This window comes from Daphnia carinata, chromosome 5, assembly GCF_022539665.2.
Source record: "Daphnia carinata strain CSIRO-1 chromosome 5, CSIRO_AGI_Dcar_HiC_V3, whole genome shotgun sequence".
Classification (NCBI taxonomy): Eukaryota; Metazoa; Arthropoda; class Branchiopoda; order Diplostraca; family Daphniidae; genus Daphnia; species Daphnia carinata.
This window is the reverse complement of record NC_081335.1, coordinates 8,505,912-8,524,567: the sequence shown is the minus strand read 5'-3', so window position 1 is coordinate 8,524,567 and position 18,656 is coordinate 8,505,912. Positions and strand designations below refer to the sequence as shown.

General features: G+C 40.7%; 4 protein-coding genes and 3 non-coding genes across 7 annotated transcripts; 4 read left to right on the top strand and 3 right to left on the bottom strand.

Moving 5' to 3' along the window:
* Window positions 1–175: 175 nt before the first annotated feature.
* On the top strand, window positions 176–1,272 carry LOC130703149 (uncharacterized). The gene is made up of 3 exons (XM_057524758.2): window positions 176–303; window positions 412–518; window positions 580–1,272. Exons 1-3 carry the CDS (start codon window positions 238–240, stop codon window positions 1,154–1,156), a joined length of 750 nt encoding a protein of 249 aa, XP_057380741.1. The 5' UTR covers window positions 176–237; the 3' UTR covers window positions 1,157–1,272.
* On the bottom strand, window positions 1,271–3,671 carry LOC130703135 (aromatic-L-amino-acid decarboxylase-like). Its single transcript, XM_057524740.2, has 11 exons — window positions 3,490–3,671; window positions 3,206–3,326; window positions 3,029–3,142; window positions 2,835–2,954; window positions 2,639–2,768; window positions 2,429–2,577; window positions 2,247–2,358; window positions 2,073–2,190; window positions 1,924–2,014; window positions 1,649–1,849; window positions 1,271–1,589 (listed from the first exon to the last, which is right to left on the bottom strand). Exons 1-11 carry the CDS (start codon window positions 3,567–3,569, stop codon window positions 1,398–1,400), a joined length of 1,428 nt encoding a protein of 475 aa, XP_057380723.1. The 5' UTR covers window positions 3,570–3,671; the 3' UTR covers window positions 1,271–1,397.
* A 478-nt stretch (window positions 3,672–4,149) lies between these two features.
* Window positions 4,150–4,223, bottom strand: Trnai-aau (transfer RNA isoleucine (anticodon AAU)). The gene has a single exon. It is a non-coding gene; the product is annotated as a tRNA-Ile (tRNA).
* Window positions 4,224–4,590: 367 nt separating this feature from the next.
* Trnai-aau (transfer RNA isoleucine (anticodon AAU)) lies at window positions 4,591–4,664 on the top strand. Its single transcript has one exon. It is a non-coding gene; the product is annotated as a tRNA-Ile (tRNA).
* Window positions 4,665–4,819: 155 nt separating this feature from the next.
* Trnal-cag (transfer RNA leucine (anticodon CAG)) lies at window positions 4,820–4,903 on the top strand. Its single transcript has one exon. It is a non-coding gene; the product is annotated as a tRNA-Leu (tRNA).
* Window positions 4,904–10,753: 5,850 nt separating this feature from the next.
* On the top strand, window positions 10,754–15,586 carry LOC130703141 (uncharacterized). Its single transcript, XM_057524746.2, has 3 exons — window positions 10,754–10,905; window positions 13,591–14,089; window positions 14,168–15,586. Exons 2-3 carry the CDS (start codon window positions 13,602–13,604, stop codon window positions 14,769–14,771), a joined length of 1,092 nt encoding a protein of 363 aa, XP_057380729.1. The 5' UTR covers window positions 10,754–10,905; window positions 13,591–13,601; the 3' UTR covers window positions 14,772–15,586.
* Window positions 15,587–15,955: 369 nt separating this feature from the next.
* Window positions 15,956–18,632, bottom strand: LOC130703128 (centrosomal protein of 97 kDa-like). The gene is made up of 3 exons (XM_057524731.1): window positions 18,538–18,632; window positions 18,113–18,258; window positions 15,956–18,051 (listed from the first exon to the last, which is right to left on the bottom strand). The coding sequence occupies exons 1-3, from the start codon at window positions 18,551–18,553 to the stop codon at window positions 16,327–16,329; spliced, it is 1,887 nt and encodes a 628-aa protein (XP_057380714.1). The 5' UTR covers window positions 18,554–18,632; the 3' UTR covers window positions 15,956–16,326.
* Between the last annotated feature and the right edge of the window lie 24 nt (window positions 18,633–18,656).

Here is an 18,656-nt window from a genome sequence, read left to right as displayed (position 1 = left end):
TCACCATCATGGATGCGATCGAAGAACGGATCTTGCCGCAATCGACGACGGAGGAAGATTTGCTGGACGGTGCCAAGCGATTGGAGGATCTCATCCGTCCAGATGAAGAAAGCCAATACAAGAAAACAGAGGACGATGTTTCGAGAGCTTTGCTCGATATGGCCGTCATGCAAAACGACTGGCCAAACGGGAGCGAGTTGCAGAAATTGTTGTGGCTTGAACGTGCCCGACTTCTTAATGGCGATATCGTTTTACTCATGGAAGGATTGCTGGGCCAACCTGTGGCCGCGTCTGATTTATCGGGTAACATTCAAGAGAATAAGAAGGTGTTTTTTTTTTTTTTAAGTTAAAAAAAAACTAAACTAATTTGAAATGATGTTTAATTTGTACTTGATCATTTTTATTGGGCAGTGTAACGTCACCAAGATGTGGGATAAATTCGATCGGTACAACGACTTGATTACGAATGGAACGATGGCTGTCGATCATTTCTCTCGTTTGGGACAAATGTCTGACGTGTAAGATTTTATCAGCAACTCTTATCAAACAATTAAATTTAAATACTTTTATGTCAATCAGGGAATTGAATCGCAGGACAACAGCCGTCGGTGAACGCAACGTGAAAATAGCGGCTCGTAACATCCAGCTGGTCAATGATTGCCTCCAACGTCAATTAAATGAAACTGCGAAAAATGTAACGACGTCTGACCAACTTGCCGACCAAGTGGCTAACGTTTTATCAACTCTCTATCCTCTGCCAATCCGCTGGATCGTTGCTGTTTACACTAATAGAACGTTACCATCTCGAACAAAGTCCAAACTGTCAGCTGATTACGCGTTCGATTTGAATGGATTTCACGTTGCTCTCTTTCCGTTTGTGCAAGGTGAAATGCCGAATATCATCGATGGCCGGCTCGTCGATGCATTTTGCAGTCGGCCCGTCAGAGAAGCGGGCGGGGCTCACATTTGTGACGTCGGGAGTAATGATGGCGAGTACGTCTACAACGAACTCAGACGTCTGGGCATCGTCCCGGACGCTGCCCAATTGATTGTTGTCCCATCTAAAGGCCAGTTGAGCATCAGAGTTACACCAACGGGCAGTTTAACTCCATTCTTCGCAAAAAGATATCCGGATTTTGACATTGTCGCATTTTAAATTTAGAAAATTGTGCCGAGTGGACTGTCGATTCACAAGGTCATTTGCATCCCAAAGCTTTTGATGGGTTTATTCAAGTGACATAGTTTTTTTTTTTTTTTCTTTGTATTGAACTTTGTACATTACTAGCATATCGGCGTTCTGGCGATGATAATAAATTGCAGAGTCAGTTGTGTCTGTTTCCAAAGGGGTTGGGATTTGAACACGTTGGAAGTTAAATGTCATGTTTTCTAGTTTTTGATTAGGCGTTGGCAATGTCGTTGGCATGACGTCGGATCTCTTCGCAAGACGCTTGAACGTCGCTCAGCTCGGTGTAACGGGAACAAACAGCGAAGCGGATGATGTACGTGTCGTGCAGCTTAGCCGGAATCATGTACACTTGGCCGGCATCGTTGATGCGTTTCAAAAGCGCCTCACTTAAACTGCTTTCGCCCTATCATTTAAAACAACATGGTTAATTTGCATGCACTATTTTGATATTTAAAGATTTACTTTTAGCCGGAAGCAAACCAGTCCCATCGAAGGAGGAACTGGGAATTCGAAACGATCGTCTTTGGCCAGCATCTGATGAAACTGTTCGGCCAGTTGGATTTGTTTGCGGATGTAATCGCGAAGCCCTTGGGCGCCGTACGAGCGCATCACGAACCAGAGTTTCAGAGACCGGAATCGTCGACCCAACGGGATTTGCCAATGCTGTATTTTTTTTTATTTAAATATTATTAATAGTAAAATAATATTTTAATTTATTTTTAGAATTAATTCCGTACCCGAAAGTCAGGCGCGCTGTTTTGATGGTCGTGTTTCAAGAAGATCGGGTCTACATTGAAAGCGCTGACGATGTCATCCGTATCTTTAAACCTATTGAAATTCAATTAATTTATACATGACGATTTTATAGGAATTGAATCAAACTTACCACATGGCAGAACAATCAAAATTAACTAGAAGCCATTTGTGAGGATTGAAATTGAACGAGTCGGCTCTCTCCATGCCTTTCATGTGGTGACGATACTCTTCGCACACAAAGGCCGAACCTAAAAACAATTCATTTTAATTCAATATTTTCAGATCGTTTCAAGTTAAATTCAACCTGCGTAAGCTGCGTCGACGTGCAGCCACACCCAATGATCGTTACAAACAGGTCCAAGTTCATCAATATCATCGAAAGAACACGAAGGCGTTGTACCGAGAGTTGCAACCACCTGACGATTGATCCAACATAATTAATAAAATACGTTCATCTATTAAAATTTAATTGAAATTATAGCTCACGAAAAATGGAATTTTGCCATTGGCTGTATCCTCTTTGATGGCCGACCGGAGTGCGTCGGCACGCAAATGAAGTTGATCGTCGGTAGGAATGACCCGGACATGAACGCCGGCTAAGAGTCCAGCGCGTTCCGCAGCCGAATGTGATTGGTCTGTTCAAAATTTCATTTAAAATGTAAGTAATAAAAATTTAAATGGACAAAAGGACAACACCTGAAGAATATGCGATTAAACCACTGGCTAATATTTTCTCATCTTTTTCTGGATTCACGGCCTTGAGTCGTTTGAGTGTCTTCGATCTGGCCGCTAAAAGGCCGACCAACATGGCCTCACTGGCCGTCCCCTGTTGATGGCCAATTGTATATTTAAAAAAATGCATTCAGCTTGGTGGGTTTAAAGTCAAATGTACCTGAATGACGCCGCCGCCTTTACCACCGGAGCAAGCCAAAAAGACAGGAGGTAGACCGATTAATTTGCCCAGCCAGTCCATCGTGACCACTTCCAGTTCGGTGCAAGCAGGGCTTGCGATCTGATTGTCAAGGTATTATTTTATTTAGGTTAAAATTTTACAAGGTTATAGATTTAATTATCATGTTCATTTACCCATGAGAATCCGACACATCCGATGGCATCGCTAAGGATGTCCGCTAGCATTGCCGGCCATGAATTGCCCGTTGGGTAATAAGCGTGGAAATTCGGTGAATGCCAATGCGTCACCTGGAAATTGTTTTGTTTTTTTGTAGATTCATTTGAAAACGGACGACAATGAATTTAAATTACGCCGGGCATAATGACGCGTTCGATATCCTGAAAAATGGATTGCCACGTTTCGCCTTGTTCTGGAGCTTCTTCGGGAATGAGTCGGCGTAAATATCCCGGCTCTACCGTCGGTAGAACGCGCCTTTAAAAAAACAAAACAAACAGTGTTTATATAAAAAAAAATGGTCTATTGGCAGCGTCACTGCGATAAGTCATTACGTAAGGCATATAAGATGTGGCTGATTAGCTTATTACATGTGTGTGTGAGTCCATAACGTTTAACGAATGGCATATTTGGAACTCACCTATTGCGAATGTTATCCAGATAGTCGATGACGTAGTCAATCATTTGATGGGCAGCTGCGCGAAATTGTTCAGAGTCCATTTTTCAAATTGAAAAGGTAGCGATATTTTTACAATGTAATCGATTTAGACTTTTTTTGTTAAAAGAAAACAGTGTGATGTTCGTTGTTGCTACCCGTTAAATGAGCGATGAAAACAGAGGGACGTTCCCTTTTCATAGACTCGCCGTACATGACTGAGAATGGATGACAAGTCATTCTCTTATCAGAAATGTTCGATAGCACTCGGTTACTATACGACAGTGTAAATCTATCATCCCATCTTAAAAGCCCTGATTTTCTATGCGTTATCCCCGTTCTCATCCTGAGTCATTGACATGTCGAATGAGAAAGCACATTAGCCTCTCCTACTCTGTTAGCTAACCAGTCAACCTTGTAAACAATGACGTCTAATAGCAAAAAACATCAACGGATGTGACGACGCTGAACAGCTCGGTGGCACAGCATTTTATGATTTCAAACGAATTGAAAATTTTGTATCCGAAACATACAAGGAAAATTCAACCAATTTTTGTATTTAAAAATGGGCTGAAAGGTAATTTTATTACGTACATTTAATCACGAACATTTCATAAAAGGTCTTTCGTGTTATGTTAAAAGAGTTGGCCCGTAAGAGGATCGAACTCATGACCTCCGCGTTATTAGCACGGCGCTCTAACCAACTGAGCTAACAGGCCTGCGGCATTCAAAGTTTCTACATCTAAATTAACCCTGGGACAAGGTGAATTCTTGCTTATTTCATAAATTGTGAGTATAAAGGTTAACGGCATTTCATTGGCTAAGTTTTACAGTATATTCTCTTGGGTAACTTGTTAAATTTTAATGATATTTGCCTATACCTTATTCAGATGGTTTTTGTTGCCGCTAGATGTCTCATTGCTGCAGATCCGATTATTGAAACATGAAATGTCAGGAGTTTAAATGTATATCAAAAACAGGACAGAATTGGAATCAAATTATCATCTAATGCAGAATCTGTTGACGATATTCAATTAAAGATTGATAGACACCAAACAAAATTGGGTTCTCAGTCACATAATTTCAGGCTTGTTAGCTCAGTTGGTTAGAGCGCCGTGCTAATAACGCGGAGGTCATGAGTTCGATCCTCTTACGAGCCATCATTTTTTGCTCTTTTATTCGACAACGAGGTGAAGATTCATTTTTTAATACTGCATACAATTAACGTTGATAGATATAACTTAAATTGATTCTTCCAGTTTAGTAGAATTTAAACGGCGTCGCACTCATCGTTTACTAGTACCTATAAGTTTGTGTCAGGATGGCCGAGCGGTCTAAGGCGCTGCGTTCAGGTCGCAGTCCAGTCTTCTGGGCGTGGGTTCAAATCCCACTTCTGACAATAACATTTTCTGAATACAAAAACTTTGTTCTCAAAAAACAATACGCATCAAGTTTTGAAAATCGAGTTTTCATTGTATCCTGCTTCCATGAACCAATGGGTCCGTTGGCTTTATCCTTTTCCGGAATTCCTATTGAGAAATTCTTTACTTGTTTTTCTTTTTCTTTCAAAAATTGAATATAGACCAACGACAACAAGGGCAGTCGTGTACTAGCTGTCAACCCGATAATCAATCACTTTGGTAAACGTTGATTGCCCTCTTCCGATTTAACATGGCTCCCAAAAAGGAAGTATTTTTTTTATTACAAATTTTGGCAAAACAAGTTTAACGACAAACAAACAACCCAAAAAACAACAACGAAAGAGTTGCATAAGACATTCCTGCTCCAGTCCTACATTCTATAAACACATTAATACGAAATATACACGTTATTTATGAAATGACATTTAAAATGATGATGCAACACGCAATACAAAAAAAAAACAATTGAAGAAAGAAAGAAAGTGAAGGAAACGAGGTAATAAGACAAAAGCCTATGCACCAGGGACGGTGATTAGAATCAAGGTTGAGCGTTTGCATGTTTAGCCTTAACTAAATATATACATACGGGTGAAATCATCCTTCCGTCTCGTTATCACTGCTTTTGGTTTTTTTTGTCTAAAAGAGTTCGATTCACGAAGGATGCCGGTCATTGCCAGCAGCGCGAGCTCTTCACGTATTTACACGCACTATCGAGATCGTGCTGGATATATATATAACCTTGGCCAGAGGGCAGATTACTGAAGGATATGTTAACCACAAACGTAAATAGACATGAGAATACAAACTTTCAACCATTTCAGTTTTGCATATTCTCTTTTGATTATTGTATAAGGCACTGCATTAGGTGTGCTACAATCAAAGCATTAAAACTGGGACATTTAAAAACGTTGCAATAAAATTTAAATCTCCCGCTGTTCTAATGAAACGAGGCCTTTTTGTCTCTACTATGCAATAAGAAAATCACAGTTTTAAGCTTTGCATTATAATGCCCATAATTCCAAATGAGCTGGTATGTTAGACAAATAGAAAGTACATGAGCAAATGAGGTTGTGTGCGTCATTCAATTCCAAGTCTAAAATCTATTTCGAAAGTATGTATTACTCTGGTTTCTCTTAAGCTAATCAAGAATTGGGAAATAAATCCTCATTTTGCACGAGCCGACGCAATCCGCAATGTTTTTTTATTGATTAGTAGGGATTACATCATGTAGTTACATACCTTTCCTTCATTTGGTAACGCATATCAACGCGGTCTGTTTGTATGTACAAAAATAATAATAAATTTATCTTTCGAAATTGTTTGGAAAAATTTGTTTCCAATGCTATATACAAATTTATCGGATTACCTTAGAAAAATCAATTCATGTTTGTTTTTAAAATAAATTGAATCTCAAGGTTGGGTGTAGTGGCAGCCGATAAGAGCCACACAACTGTTTTGCATAAAGCGTCTTCTACATATGGTGTGGCTATACGCACACAATTATAACAGGTATATGGACATCGGCGTTGTATAGAAATCCTTGAATAAAAAAAAACAAACGAGTTTTCAAGGTTAATAATTTGTGATAAAAAGAAATGACCCTGCCATTGGGTGTCGTTTCATTTGTACGTGATCAGACGCCCGTTTATTTATGGATGTCAACAGCATTTGTGTATGTATCTGTTTTAAAGAAACCGGTTCAGTTAAGTCCATTATTTTCGGGGCGATCACGTGACCGTCAATTTTTCTCTATAATACCACCACATTATTATTATTGTTTAAAAAGCAGCTGGGCAAATGAAAATGGCCAGCTGGGCCGAAGTTTTATCGCCCACTTTCCAATTTTTCGAGCTAGTTATTTAAACTCATTAAAAACAAAATCAGTCATCTATTCAACTTGAAATATAATGATTCATTGTCTATAGCGCTATACTAAACTTGATAACGAATAAATTATTCATATAAAACGCAATATCCCTCTGTAACATCTACGAGCGTGATTTGCGTGAGCCCCAAATTTTCTAAAGCAAAAAAAAAAAAAAAATCTGAACGTCTCAAATGAACGTACACCAACATGTGGTCTACATTCACACAACCGTACAACGGATGACTGATGACGAAAATATAATTGGCACGTTCCTAATCATTAAACAGCTAGGCTAGTCATTAACGTATTCATCTCTCTCTCTCTCTCCCCGCTGTGTACGTAACACCGCAACACGCGGGAAACTGTTGCTTTTGCTTTCTCCTACGATTTTTGCGGTGCCTTAAAAAAACAAAAATATAAATACATTCTTAAATATGGCATCGTCGCGTGCTACTACGCCAACCGCGGCGATAATTAGACAGGATACTTTCAATCTTATTTTGATCGAAATAATTCGCCTATATCATGCAGTGATCATAAATGGCAAACAGGAAATTGCTCGCACGATCACATTTGGCAAAGATGGCCGACACTGTGTGCCCGTGCCCATAATATTTAGCGCCTTTACACTCTGTTGATGACACGTACCACGCAACAGCGCGTCTATAAATAATGTACGTAAAATTTTTTTGAAAACTAAGAATTTTCTCAAGTGTCATCTACTTGATGACATCCGGCTGATCGGTGACACTGTTGACATTTGAAATCAGGGAAAACTCGATATGAATATAGGTCCATTAAAATTCTTGTTTGCATTGTGACGTATACAATTCAAGTGTCGTGATTGCGATGTAGACACGAACGCGTTTAGAAGCAGCACATCTAACGGCCAAATTGTGAAACGATAACAAGTCAAACGGCTTTTTTTTTTCTTTTTGGAACGCGTTTTATCTTATTGGGGTAATCTCGCGCACGAAATGGAAGAAGAAATTGTGTCAAATGAGCGGAGGCATTTCTTTCTCCCCTCTCACCTGCGATTGAAATCGTCGTTCAAACTCAAAAACGGTTCTCCAAGTGGTTGACACGTATCGACATACTCCGAGCATTTTGGCAACGTCTGATTAGATCGAAATTCCACGTCATAAAAAAATTGTGTAAAAAAAAAATACTGTGCAAGTTCCAGGAACCTTTTAACCATTTTTCACTATCTCTCTTAACTCGGGCGTGTGTCAACTGTTATTTCCTAAGTGCATTAGTTGCATTTCGTTGTGTTTAGTTGAACCGTTTCTGACCCGTGAGTTTATCTCAACGATATAATGTGACATGATTTCCCGAAAAGGTCGTTGCCATTCTCACATAAACTGTCGGTTAAGAGTCGATATTATTTAAACATCACATCAACTGGTGTTGCGAATCAAGACTCGAATAGACTTGTTGAAACACGTCTGCATTCACGTGGTTTGATTACTTGCCTATAAAAATTGAAATTTAATATAGATATTGTCAAGAGCCATAAAACAAATACAATGGGCCATGCTCATCACGTCTGTGCATTATTCTTGTACAAACTAAAATTTAAAAAAATGCGAAGAAAAAGAAAGCTGTTTTTTTTTTTTTATCTTAGTCGGATGGGAAAACGGCACGCACGACTAAGCGCAGTCACACACTCGGCGAAAGTATTTATTATACCATATTCAAGCCTTAAAAAAAAAGAATTAAAGATAATAGTGACGTTAATCGTAGGGCACAAATTTGGGGATTGTGTAACAGGTGTGTCATAGTACGGGAAAAACAACCGTTTCTCGTCTAATATGCAAATGAGTAGTCACGTCGTGAATAAAAAGACACCTGTAAAATATGTATATAAAAAAAAGTGGGCGCTCTATTAAACTCATTGTCTTCATTAACGGGACTAAACAAAAAAATGATGTGTAATAATATTTAAAAAGATGCAAACGTTGTCTAACGTATTTTAGCAGCAACGCCTTGACCTGAATTTTTGTCAACCCAGGAAATTTGAAAATCTTCAACACGAAAAAGGATATGTTTCACTGTCTGGCTCTTTTGCGTTTTTGATGTAGCCGAATCGCAGACGGCCATGATTATTTGAAGCATTTTTTACATATCGACCTTTGGTTACGCAAAACGTCCCATGGTCTTTTACGCGGAAATTCGCATAACTCGAGGGGATCGTCGTTCGTAGAAAGGCTCTAGAATCACATCGACTTCATTTACACTTGTATAACAATTGAACTAGAATTCAATAAAAACCCTCGTGGGTTTTTTAAGATGATGTAATTGCACTTCTTTCCTTGGTGTGTTTTTATGTACGCAAAAGAAAAGAAAATGGAGTCTCGTGACTTTCTTTCCATCTGCGGGCTATCTAATCCTTTTAATAAAACATAAAGAGTGATATAAAAATAAAGGAGAAAGAAAAAGCTGCAGTACTGCTGCAGGTAGTGAAACGAGATGTATTAAATATTTATTTTGATTCACTGTATAGGTGGACCCATATTTGGGGAGGGTGAGCATCCCAGCCCGTCTGATGACCTACTGGCCCTATTATTTATGTATCTACTCGCTCTCTCGATGTTTAACACACGCAGCCGCGTTCTTTCAAGCACCAACATCTCTGGCACTAGAAGCAAGAAAACACTTGTGTTTCACAAGTGCAGGAATTGGTCCAGTTTTTTTTTTTTTTTTCTTTTTTGTTCCAGGGCAAACACTTGATTAATCGTGAACTTATTTGAAAGGTTAATGCACTCGTAATAGCGAATAATATGATTGCGAAATGTTTCAAATTAGGCGTGGCTTTCTATAGGAAATTGATGTCATTTTCTCTTTTATTTTATTTGATATTAAACAACATTTTTAGATGAATAGGCTCGGGACAGTGCGCTATGTACGGATATACGGTCCATTGTTTCCTCTCAATACGTTCATTGACATTTTCTTGTGCGGATGTCGGAAAATTCGTTTCCAAAAATTCATTGTTTTTTCAATTGCTGGAATGTCGCATTTTCTCTTCGCTTTTGTTTTTCTTTTTTTTTTATTGCGGCTAACAATAGCGTTCCCCCATAGTTGCTTTCATTTTTTTCTTTCTCCGCTTTCGGCTCGCGTCCTTTTTTTTTTCCTTATCAAATGATCGAACGAAATTTGGCCGTTTGAAATTCGTGTCCAGTTCTCATTTGCTGCCGCCCCGTAAACAACTGATTAAAAAAAATCCTCATCCTCCCGTTCAAAGAAAATGTTCATAATTCGTGAAAGAGAAAGCGTTTCATCCAAAAAAAAAAAAAAAAAAAAATGCAATCAACCCTCACACCCATCTGTCTTGTAACGAATCAAACGAGCCTCATTCCATCCGAACAGATACCCCCCAACATATGCAAAACAGGTTTTCCTTTTGTTTCAAATGTTTCGATACTCTCTTATTAAATCGTACGTATACTTTATATATGGGCTGTGTGTATTCACACGCATTTTTGTTTTTTCTACGTTGGTGAGTCACCTGGAGCGTTTGTGACGTGATTGATCTGTAAAGGCCCGCAGGGCTGTACTACGTACGCGCATACCTGGGAACTGTACACACACACACGCCTCCCGACCGAATACGGCGGGAAGAGAGAGAGAGGAACATATTCTTTTGTTTATTTTTTTTTTTTTTTATATTAGAAAGAAAAAAAAAGCGAAATTCGAAAACAAAGTTTTTTTTTTTTCTTCTGGCCAGTGGTATAAAACGCCTCAGGGTTCTTGGGATGGCACTCCTGAAGTGCGCTGTTGTTTTTCAGGGGGGGGGGGGGGGGTTCTGTATAGAGAAAAGATAACGAACAAGCGAGGAGGAAGAGGTGGGTTTTTTTAGGTGGGACCTGTTGCACCCCGCCTTTTTTTGCTTAGTTCCCCTGTTTCACCGCAGCTCTCGCCTACCATTCAGTCGAGCGCTAGAGTCTCAGTCGTTCGGTCGTGCGTGAATTCTTCGTGTGTCTTTCATCTTCTGTGTTTTTCGTGTTTCATTGGCGCGCTGAAATTTTCTGGAGTTATTTTTCATCAGCAGTTTAAACGCCTCCCCATCTTTCCAAAAATTACCTTCGATTTTTAATAATTTCAATTCAAAAGGTAATGCATTTTTTTTAAATGTTCTTTTTGTGATGTTATTTTATGTATTTAAAACGGAAGAGAACGCCAGTCAGGATATGCTTGTCTCGTTTTAAAAAAAGATGTAGGGATTTTTTGAATGTCAGACATAACGTAGGTAAAAGGAGGATGTCATTGGACTGTAACTTCCCCTCTTCTTTCTTACTAGAAATGGTAAAGGGGGGGGGGGATAAAGGGTCACTGCACAACCACCTGGAAAGAAAGAAAAAAAAGAAGAAGCTTTTTAAAAAGAGAATTTATTCGTAGAAAAAAGAAAAAGGTTTTTTCCCCATTTTTTTTTTTCTATTACCCCGGGCATACGAGAATTGAGGAGATCTGTGTGTCCTAGTGGCCCGTTGACCCTGGTGAACTTTCTTTTCCTTTCTCTCCCTGCCTTTTTTTTTTTTTATTTTTCCTCAAATTGATTCCAAATGATTTCTGTTTTTTTTTTCTTAGAAGACTTGCGTGGATCGGTTCGCTATGGGGGGCGTTTGAAAAAAAGGTCGCTAAACTTTTTATTTTTTTTTTTTGTCGTATGGAAATGACTTGAAAAAGTTCAAGGGCTAACGAGAAAAAAAGGAGAACGGTGGGAAAACATCTGCCGGACTGAATCTTTTTTTTTCTTCAGAAAGCGCGAAAAAAGAAACAGGAAAGAAACGTGAATCTTTTTCTTTTGGTCCATTCCGGATGCACGAAAATGTTGGAAAAAGGGGGGGGGGGGTGACCACTCCCACGCCATTTTCTTTTAAAAATGACGTAATAGATTTTAAGGAGGTTTTGGTACGTGCCGTTTTTGTTAGTTGTGACGTCATTGTTTAAAGAAGATGAGAGAAATTTCGTAAAAGGGTTTAACATTTTTGAAATCAATTAAAATTGGCTTTTCAGAGGACACCACAGGGGATACTGAAAAATGTTAAAAGGTTAAAACTAAAAACTCTGCAATGGTCTTTGTTTTTTATTATTTCCTTTTTTATCTTTTATGCACAAAAAGGAACTATTAAAAAAAAAGGCCCCTCGAGGCGTATTCTCTTCTTTCACGCGTGAAACTTGAAGACGAGCGCTAAGGTTTTCTTCCCCTATGGTTTTCATTTCCCAAAAGGTCATTTGAATAAACCGTCTCTCTGCGTTTTTAATCCGTTTGCCATTGAAAACCTTGAAAGAATTTCTGCGTGCGCTTTTTGAAAACGAAGGAGAGACGTTGCTGGTGATGGATTACTCTTCAAAACGCGCTCATCATTACATACAAATAAAACCTTGAAGAAGAAACGACTTTTTTCTTTTCACATTCTCGCACTCAAGAAATTCAAAACGATTAAAGACTAGCGGAAATGATGGCAACCCTGGACCAGAAAACATTTCCAAAGTGTCCGAACGGTACAAGGTTGTCTTGTTAATTGCTGCAAACTCTACCGGACATCGTTCACTCTATTTTTTCAATTTTCAAAAAACAATTCTTCGTCAGTGTCACCGCCTTTAGCGTGTGAAATGATGCGTGTATATCCTGTGTGTACGACAACAGGAAGCTATTTCCCGAAACAGGCCAATAGAAATTCCGAAGGGGAGGTGAAATTGGGAAACAACAAGTTGTTTGGTCAACATTGCGGAACTTGTTGCACTCACGTTTCTTTTCGCCCGTGTGTGTGTCGAGGACGAAGAAGCAATTCCACAAGTTGAGACTTTAAATCAACGATCGACCTACAAACGCAATTCGTAATCAACTTGTGTGCGGCATTGTTTCGGTTTCACTTTCTGATTGCGGTTGACCACACGTGGAACCAAATGACGTTTTGCCGTTAACATCGACGATCGAATGCTCTGCTGGAGCTTCTAAACTTTCGTTTGCAATTTAATTCAATGAACTAAACAAAGTACGCCATAATGCACGATATAGTTGATCAAACCAACGAAAGCGTTTAATTCTTATCGCTTTTCCAACTGTTTCTCTCGCCGGCCGGATGTAGTAGGTCATTGAGAAAACGCGTCTCTCGTTTCGCCACGTCAGACGGTTGTCGTTGGACTGGATGTGGGACGTTTGTCTTCTCTTCCGCTTGCCCTTCTTCTTTACCCCGCACGAAATGGTGTCGCATTTCCACACAGCAACCATTTGTTCTCGTGTAGTTTGAAACGTCAGATTTTTAGAACTTACATTTGATGTCGATCGGATGGTCTCAGCCTCTCCAACTTCTTTTGTTCACCATTTTCTTATCGAAATTCCAAATACGGGAGGAACAACGGAAGATGACGACATTTCTTAAACATTTTTTTTTTTTTTAAAGGGTTTGACTTGGCGTTCGTGCGCAGTTTGGGAACGTTTCTCTAAATATTCCTATCCTACTGTTTGCATCTTGTTGAGTGGAAGTGAATTCACGTCCTTTTATGGACACGGGGACTTTTGATTCTTTAAGCATCTCATTGTTGCGCATCTTCTTTTTTAAGACTCACGAAAAAGTGAACGCATTTCTTATTCCAACAGAAAAGAATTCCGTTGTCACAACATCTGCCACGCACAGTTCTTTCATTCCAATGTAAATCTTATTTTCAACATTCCGGGATCCGGAAGAATGACAACATCGATGATGTCACTCAATTATTCCATTTGAACCATCCCTCTTTTTTTTTTTTTCGTATTTTTTAAGAAATGGAACGTGACTGACCCTTATTTCACAGATTGCGGAAGAATGTGGAGCCGCGATGGATTAAAAAACGGATCGTCATCGGCCATGATGTACAGGTCGACTCCGCACCTGTTTGTCTACCAGCCGTGCGAGGATGACGAAGACGTCACTAATGCGACCGTCATGGACGACCTGGACGCGGAAGACACTGAACCTTCCGATTCCGGCTACGCCGCTTCGTCTTCCGGCTCTGGTTCGGCTGCCACGCCCGAGGCCATTTATTATTCGACGATGGAATTGTCTTCGCACCGCAAGGAGAAAGACGCCGTGCGTCGTTTGAGTTTCATCAAATACGCTGGAACAGAAGTGTACAGCACCGGAAGCACGAGCGGCAGCAGCAGCGACCATTCGTCGGTGACCGACGATCCGCATCTTCTTCCGGTCGTTAACAAGGGCCAGCAGATGTTGACCGAACTGGAACTTTTGAGAGTGGAGACGTTCTTTCGCGGTCATCAGACGCAAATTTTCGTCGGCAAATCGCTCGCTAATTTGTAATTATTATTTAATTGAATTCAGATTTTAATTGAATTCAGATTTTAATTGAATTACAATTTAATTTAATTGAAAAGGTATTTACGGCAAGCCAAGAGTTTGGTCGGGTTGAATCGCTGTTCCAGTCAGCCGGATGTCTGCGTCCGCACCTTGCAGAGGCAATCGGACAGATTGACAGACTGGCAGCTGAAATTTACTGGAATTCCTGTTGTTTTACTGGACCTCGGCGGGACGAAATCGAGACGTCAGCGACGCATCCAACTGATTCTGGCCGAACGAGGCACCGCCTTCACTTTGTGGTCAGACACGATCGACAATTTGAGCAATTACGAAGCGGCCGGACCGACTTTCCACACGATGAGGACGTCCACCGATCACCGGCAGATCGCCGGATTGAGTTTCGACTCGGCCGATGCCGCCCAGCAATTGTTTAGACACATTGAGAAATTAACGTCCGATCCGGCCAACATCCGCCTGTCTACCCCGAAAAGGGCGTCCAGGACGTCCAGTTTGCTTCGCTTCTGGACGGGCAACAAGAACAATCAAGTGCCGAAGAAGAAGACGCCCTTGCCACGCAAGTGCGACATTTCGCAGCCTTGCTTTTTCCAGCACGTCACCAGCGTCGATTCTACCGATCACGGCAAATTCTTTTCTCTACAAGCTCTAGTACCCAATCAATAAGTCTTTTTTTTTATTTTTAAATATTTTCGCATCGTTTTTTTTTTCCTTGTTAGATTTGCATTTTGGATCTCATGTGATAGCCACCCAATTTTTTTTTCTTGCTGTTTTTCTCTCGTTGATTTTTCTTTTTTGGGCTACCGCGGCGGATTCATTCAGCTGAGATTCTAAAAATTTGTTCATTTTGGGCCTGTGCCTTATTTACATATTCATTTACATTTATATATATAAGTACCTTTTCTTTCCTCGAACAGGTGGCTAGTGCTTGACATTCAATTTTCTTCGCAGACTCTCACACAGATTCACTTCCCAATCTGTGTCTGTATATATATATATATCTATAATATTGTCAGTGTTTTTTTGGGGGACGGGGAAGGGCTTAGTTTCTTTTCAGAGCTCAAAACAGTTTTGGTTAAAATGGCTGCCTTGAACGAAGCAAGAAAAAGAGAGACTGCAACATGGTAGTTTAAAGGTAATTTGATCCAAAACGATTTTGGTGTAGCACATGTTCAAATCTCAACCTTTTGCTTACATTTATTAATCATTTTTTTCCAAAACTATTATTTTGGCTATCATTCGTGCCTAAGCTAATATTCAAGTATTTGGTGAAACTAATTAAATTAACTCATCCAATTTTTTGTATCTAAGTCATATTCGAATTGAGCTATTGTTTTGTATTTGTTTTTTATTTTCTTCCCCCCACTTAAAACTTTACTTTTGTATAATCAAGCCCATACATTACTCGGCAGATGAGTGCGACATTGCCTCATTTCGATTTTCGGTCAACAACGCAAAATAAAATTTCATTTTTTTTTTCAGTCTTCATTTGACCCTTTTTTTCTAGACGTTGAATTAGCTCACGGCGATCACGAGCTGATGGAAGAAATTTAAAAGCAAATGATATCGCACGTGTTTTTCCCCGATGATTGACGCACGCGACAGTGAGCGGGAAAACGAATCACGTCAACCGCAGTGACTTGAGAACACTCAAGTTTTCACTAATGAGGGGAAAAGAAAATACGTGTCGGTTTGAGTATGAGATTTCAAGTGAAAGCTGAAAACAAACAAAACATTGTGGTGAGGTTTAAAAAAAAAAAAAAACCAAAAAGGAAATCTGCTTTTTCTTTTTTTTGTAATGGAGCACCAGAGGAATTTCAGCTGGGCGTCGATGAGAAAAACAAATGACAAACAGGCGGAACGCATTATGTATATATCATCATTATGACGCAGACACGCGATGCTGAGAAAACGTGAAGAAGAGGACAAAACAAAAAATGAAGAGAGAAGAAAATTCCAAAGCTAATTATTCATAAGTAGAATCAACAATGAAAATGAGAAGCAAAAAATGTGACGGGGTGGAAATCAGGTGACGTAGAGACCGAAAGGTTTTGTATGAGACGAGACACACACGCACACACAGAAACAAAACCATTCCAGCCCATTTCTCAAAAGCTCGTTACAAAGTTTGTTCGTAATGTGTGAGGTGGTCTTCAATGACTAGAACTTTCATTTAAACAAAAAAAAAAAGCAAATCCCGCCGATTGTGTTTTCGATCCGTTCAGGGTAAAAGGCCGACGACTGTCGATGAGGACGGTGGTTCCTGACGTGAAACGGGTTCGCTAACGGCCTGCATCAATCGATCGGCCATTCCCTGAGCGAAATGCTCGACTGGCTGCTGGGCGCTAGGCGCCGATTTGGAGGTTAACGGCAGAGTGCGAGGACGTGGCACCGGCTGTTGAGCGGACGAGTTCATCCAGTCCAGCACTTGCTGCAGCGATTGTTGCAAATCATCGACCTGACGTTGAAGTCGATCGTGAGACTCGCGTAATTGAAGAAACTCGTCCGAATCTGCCACGTTCTTCACAGCTGGGCCGTTGATTGAGTTAGGCTGGGCTAGCTGGCGATGGAGGTGCTGGACGTGCTCTTCCGTCCGGCTCAATCGAACGTGATCCTTCAAACGGACGACGACCGGGTTTAAATTGCGCGTTTGATATCCTCGCCACACTTTTTGAATGGCCACGGCGGCCTGAGTTTCAGAAAATTTCGGGATGGACGTCACGTGTGATGGAGCGGACATTAGGACGCTTCTTTCCGTCGCGCTCTTTCTCATCGGTAATTTAGAGACGGGCTTGGTATTGCGAGGTTGGTGCGACGTCGAACGGTTGTACACCGGCTTACGCGTTTGCTGGGAAGCCGAGGCCGCTCTTCGCAGACTCGACTGTCCGGCCAGTTCCAGCCCTTCTTCGTCCTCCGTGCCGAAATGCTGAGCAGAAACAGGACGGGCGGGACGATTGCCGGGCATTAATGTGCCGCTGGAACTTCTTTCGAGGGCCAAGTTCGTAGACGAAGGGTCCAAACTTGTGTACATTAAGGCCGGCATAGGCTCTAAGCTCAAATCATCTTCATAAGTCGACTTGGACGGCCTGTTGGCTTTTGCCGATGTATTGTCTTTTGGGGGTGATGTTTGTTTTCGAAGTGGAACCGTTTTCTTGACAGCTGGTGACGGGACCGTCCGCCGTGTTGGGGTTGGCGAAGAAGTGGCAGAGACGGCCAGCTGTAAATCGCAATGATTCTGACGGGCCAAATTGAGTATCTTGTCGAGTTTTCCAGAGCTGCCTTCCACGTCCGATTGAGATCCGTTCGTCAAGCCTCCAATTTCGGGCCGGATTGAGATCAGATATGCCATTACTTCGTCGTGCTGGCCAATTTTGAACTGTCGGCCTTTGCCCAGTGAAAAAAGCCATTCGGCTACCAAACTTTCCTTGGCGCTGACCAGCGTTTCGTCCAGAATTTTCAGGCCCGGTAGCCAATTGAGCAAGAACGGCCGGTAAACATCGCCAGATGAGCAGCAGGGATTTCCGGCTATGCTGAACACTTCTAAGTAGACTAGGTGGGCCAGCCGGGAGACTTCGTTCAGGTCGGTTAAGCAATTCTCCGCCAACGTCAGGGTCGTTAGGCTGGTTGGTAGAAATTTGTCGCAAAACTGAAGTGTTTTAATGCGATTCGATTGCAAGTGTAGCCGACGAAGTAGCTTCATGCTGGAAAGGTCTGGTATCGTCGTAATGGCATTGTCAGATAGGTCGAGGTGCTCCAGGAGCAAGTTGGCGTTGAGGTGCTCTATGTTTTTGATGTTGTTACCCCCGAGGTTCAGGTGGGATAGGTACTTCATGTCCTTTAAACCTTCTATCGAGACAATGTTGTTGTGCGATAGATTCAAAACTCTTAGGCTGTACAGCCTAGCAACGCCATACATTCGGACTAACTGATTGTGGGACGCTGAAAACTTATGGTTGCCAAAAAAGAAGCTTGAGAATACAGGAACAAAATATTTTCAAACTGTTTACCTTGATGAGGCTACAATAAGTTTCAACATTTTCCAACCTAGCAATATCGTTGTGATCCAGTAGCAGGCTAGAGTAATGAAGGTTTCCTGGAGCAGGTTCAACCTTTTTCAAGTGCTGGCGTGTCAGGTTCAGCACCTCTGGACTGTCTGTTGAGAAGGACGTATCATAAAAAAAAAGAAACAATTCATTCAAGGTTTCCTTGCATATCCCCATAATGATATACAGAGATCATGAAAAAATAATAATTCAATAACAGTAGGCAGCCAAGCTTAACAACTGGAATGGCGGTTGGCAATCAATCAAGGTGTTTATTTGGAAAAAAAAACTGGTCACACGATACGCAAATTTTACTAATATTTGAAACGATCCTTTCTGGTGAGTAGCAAGTATGCAACGTAAATAAAATAAAAAATGTAAGGAATTACCAACGGCAGACGCCATCGTATTGTTGTTTAGATGGAATGTCCCACTGCTGCTGTCATCCAGATTAATGAATAAATAATTTCAAATACGAGTAAAATTTAAAAGCTTATAATAAAGCGTA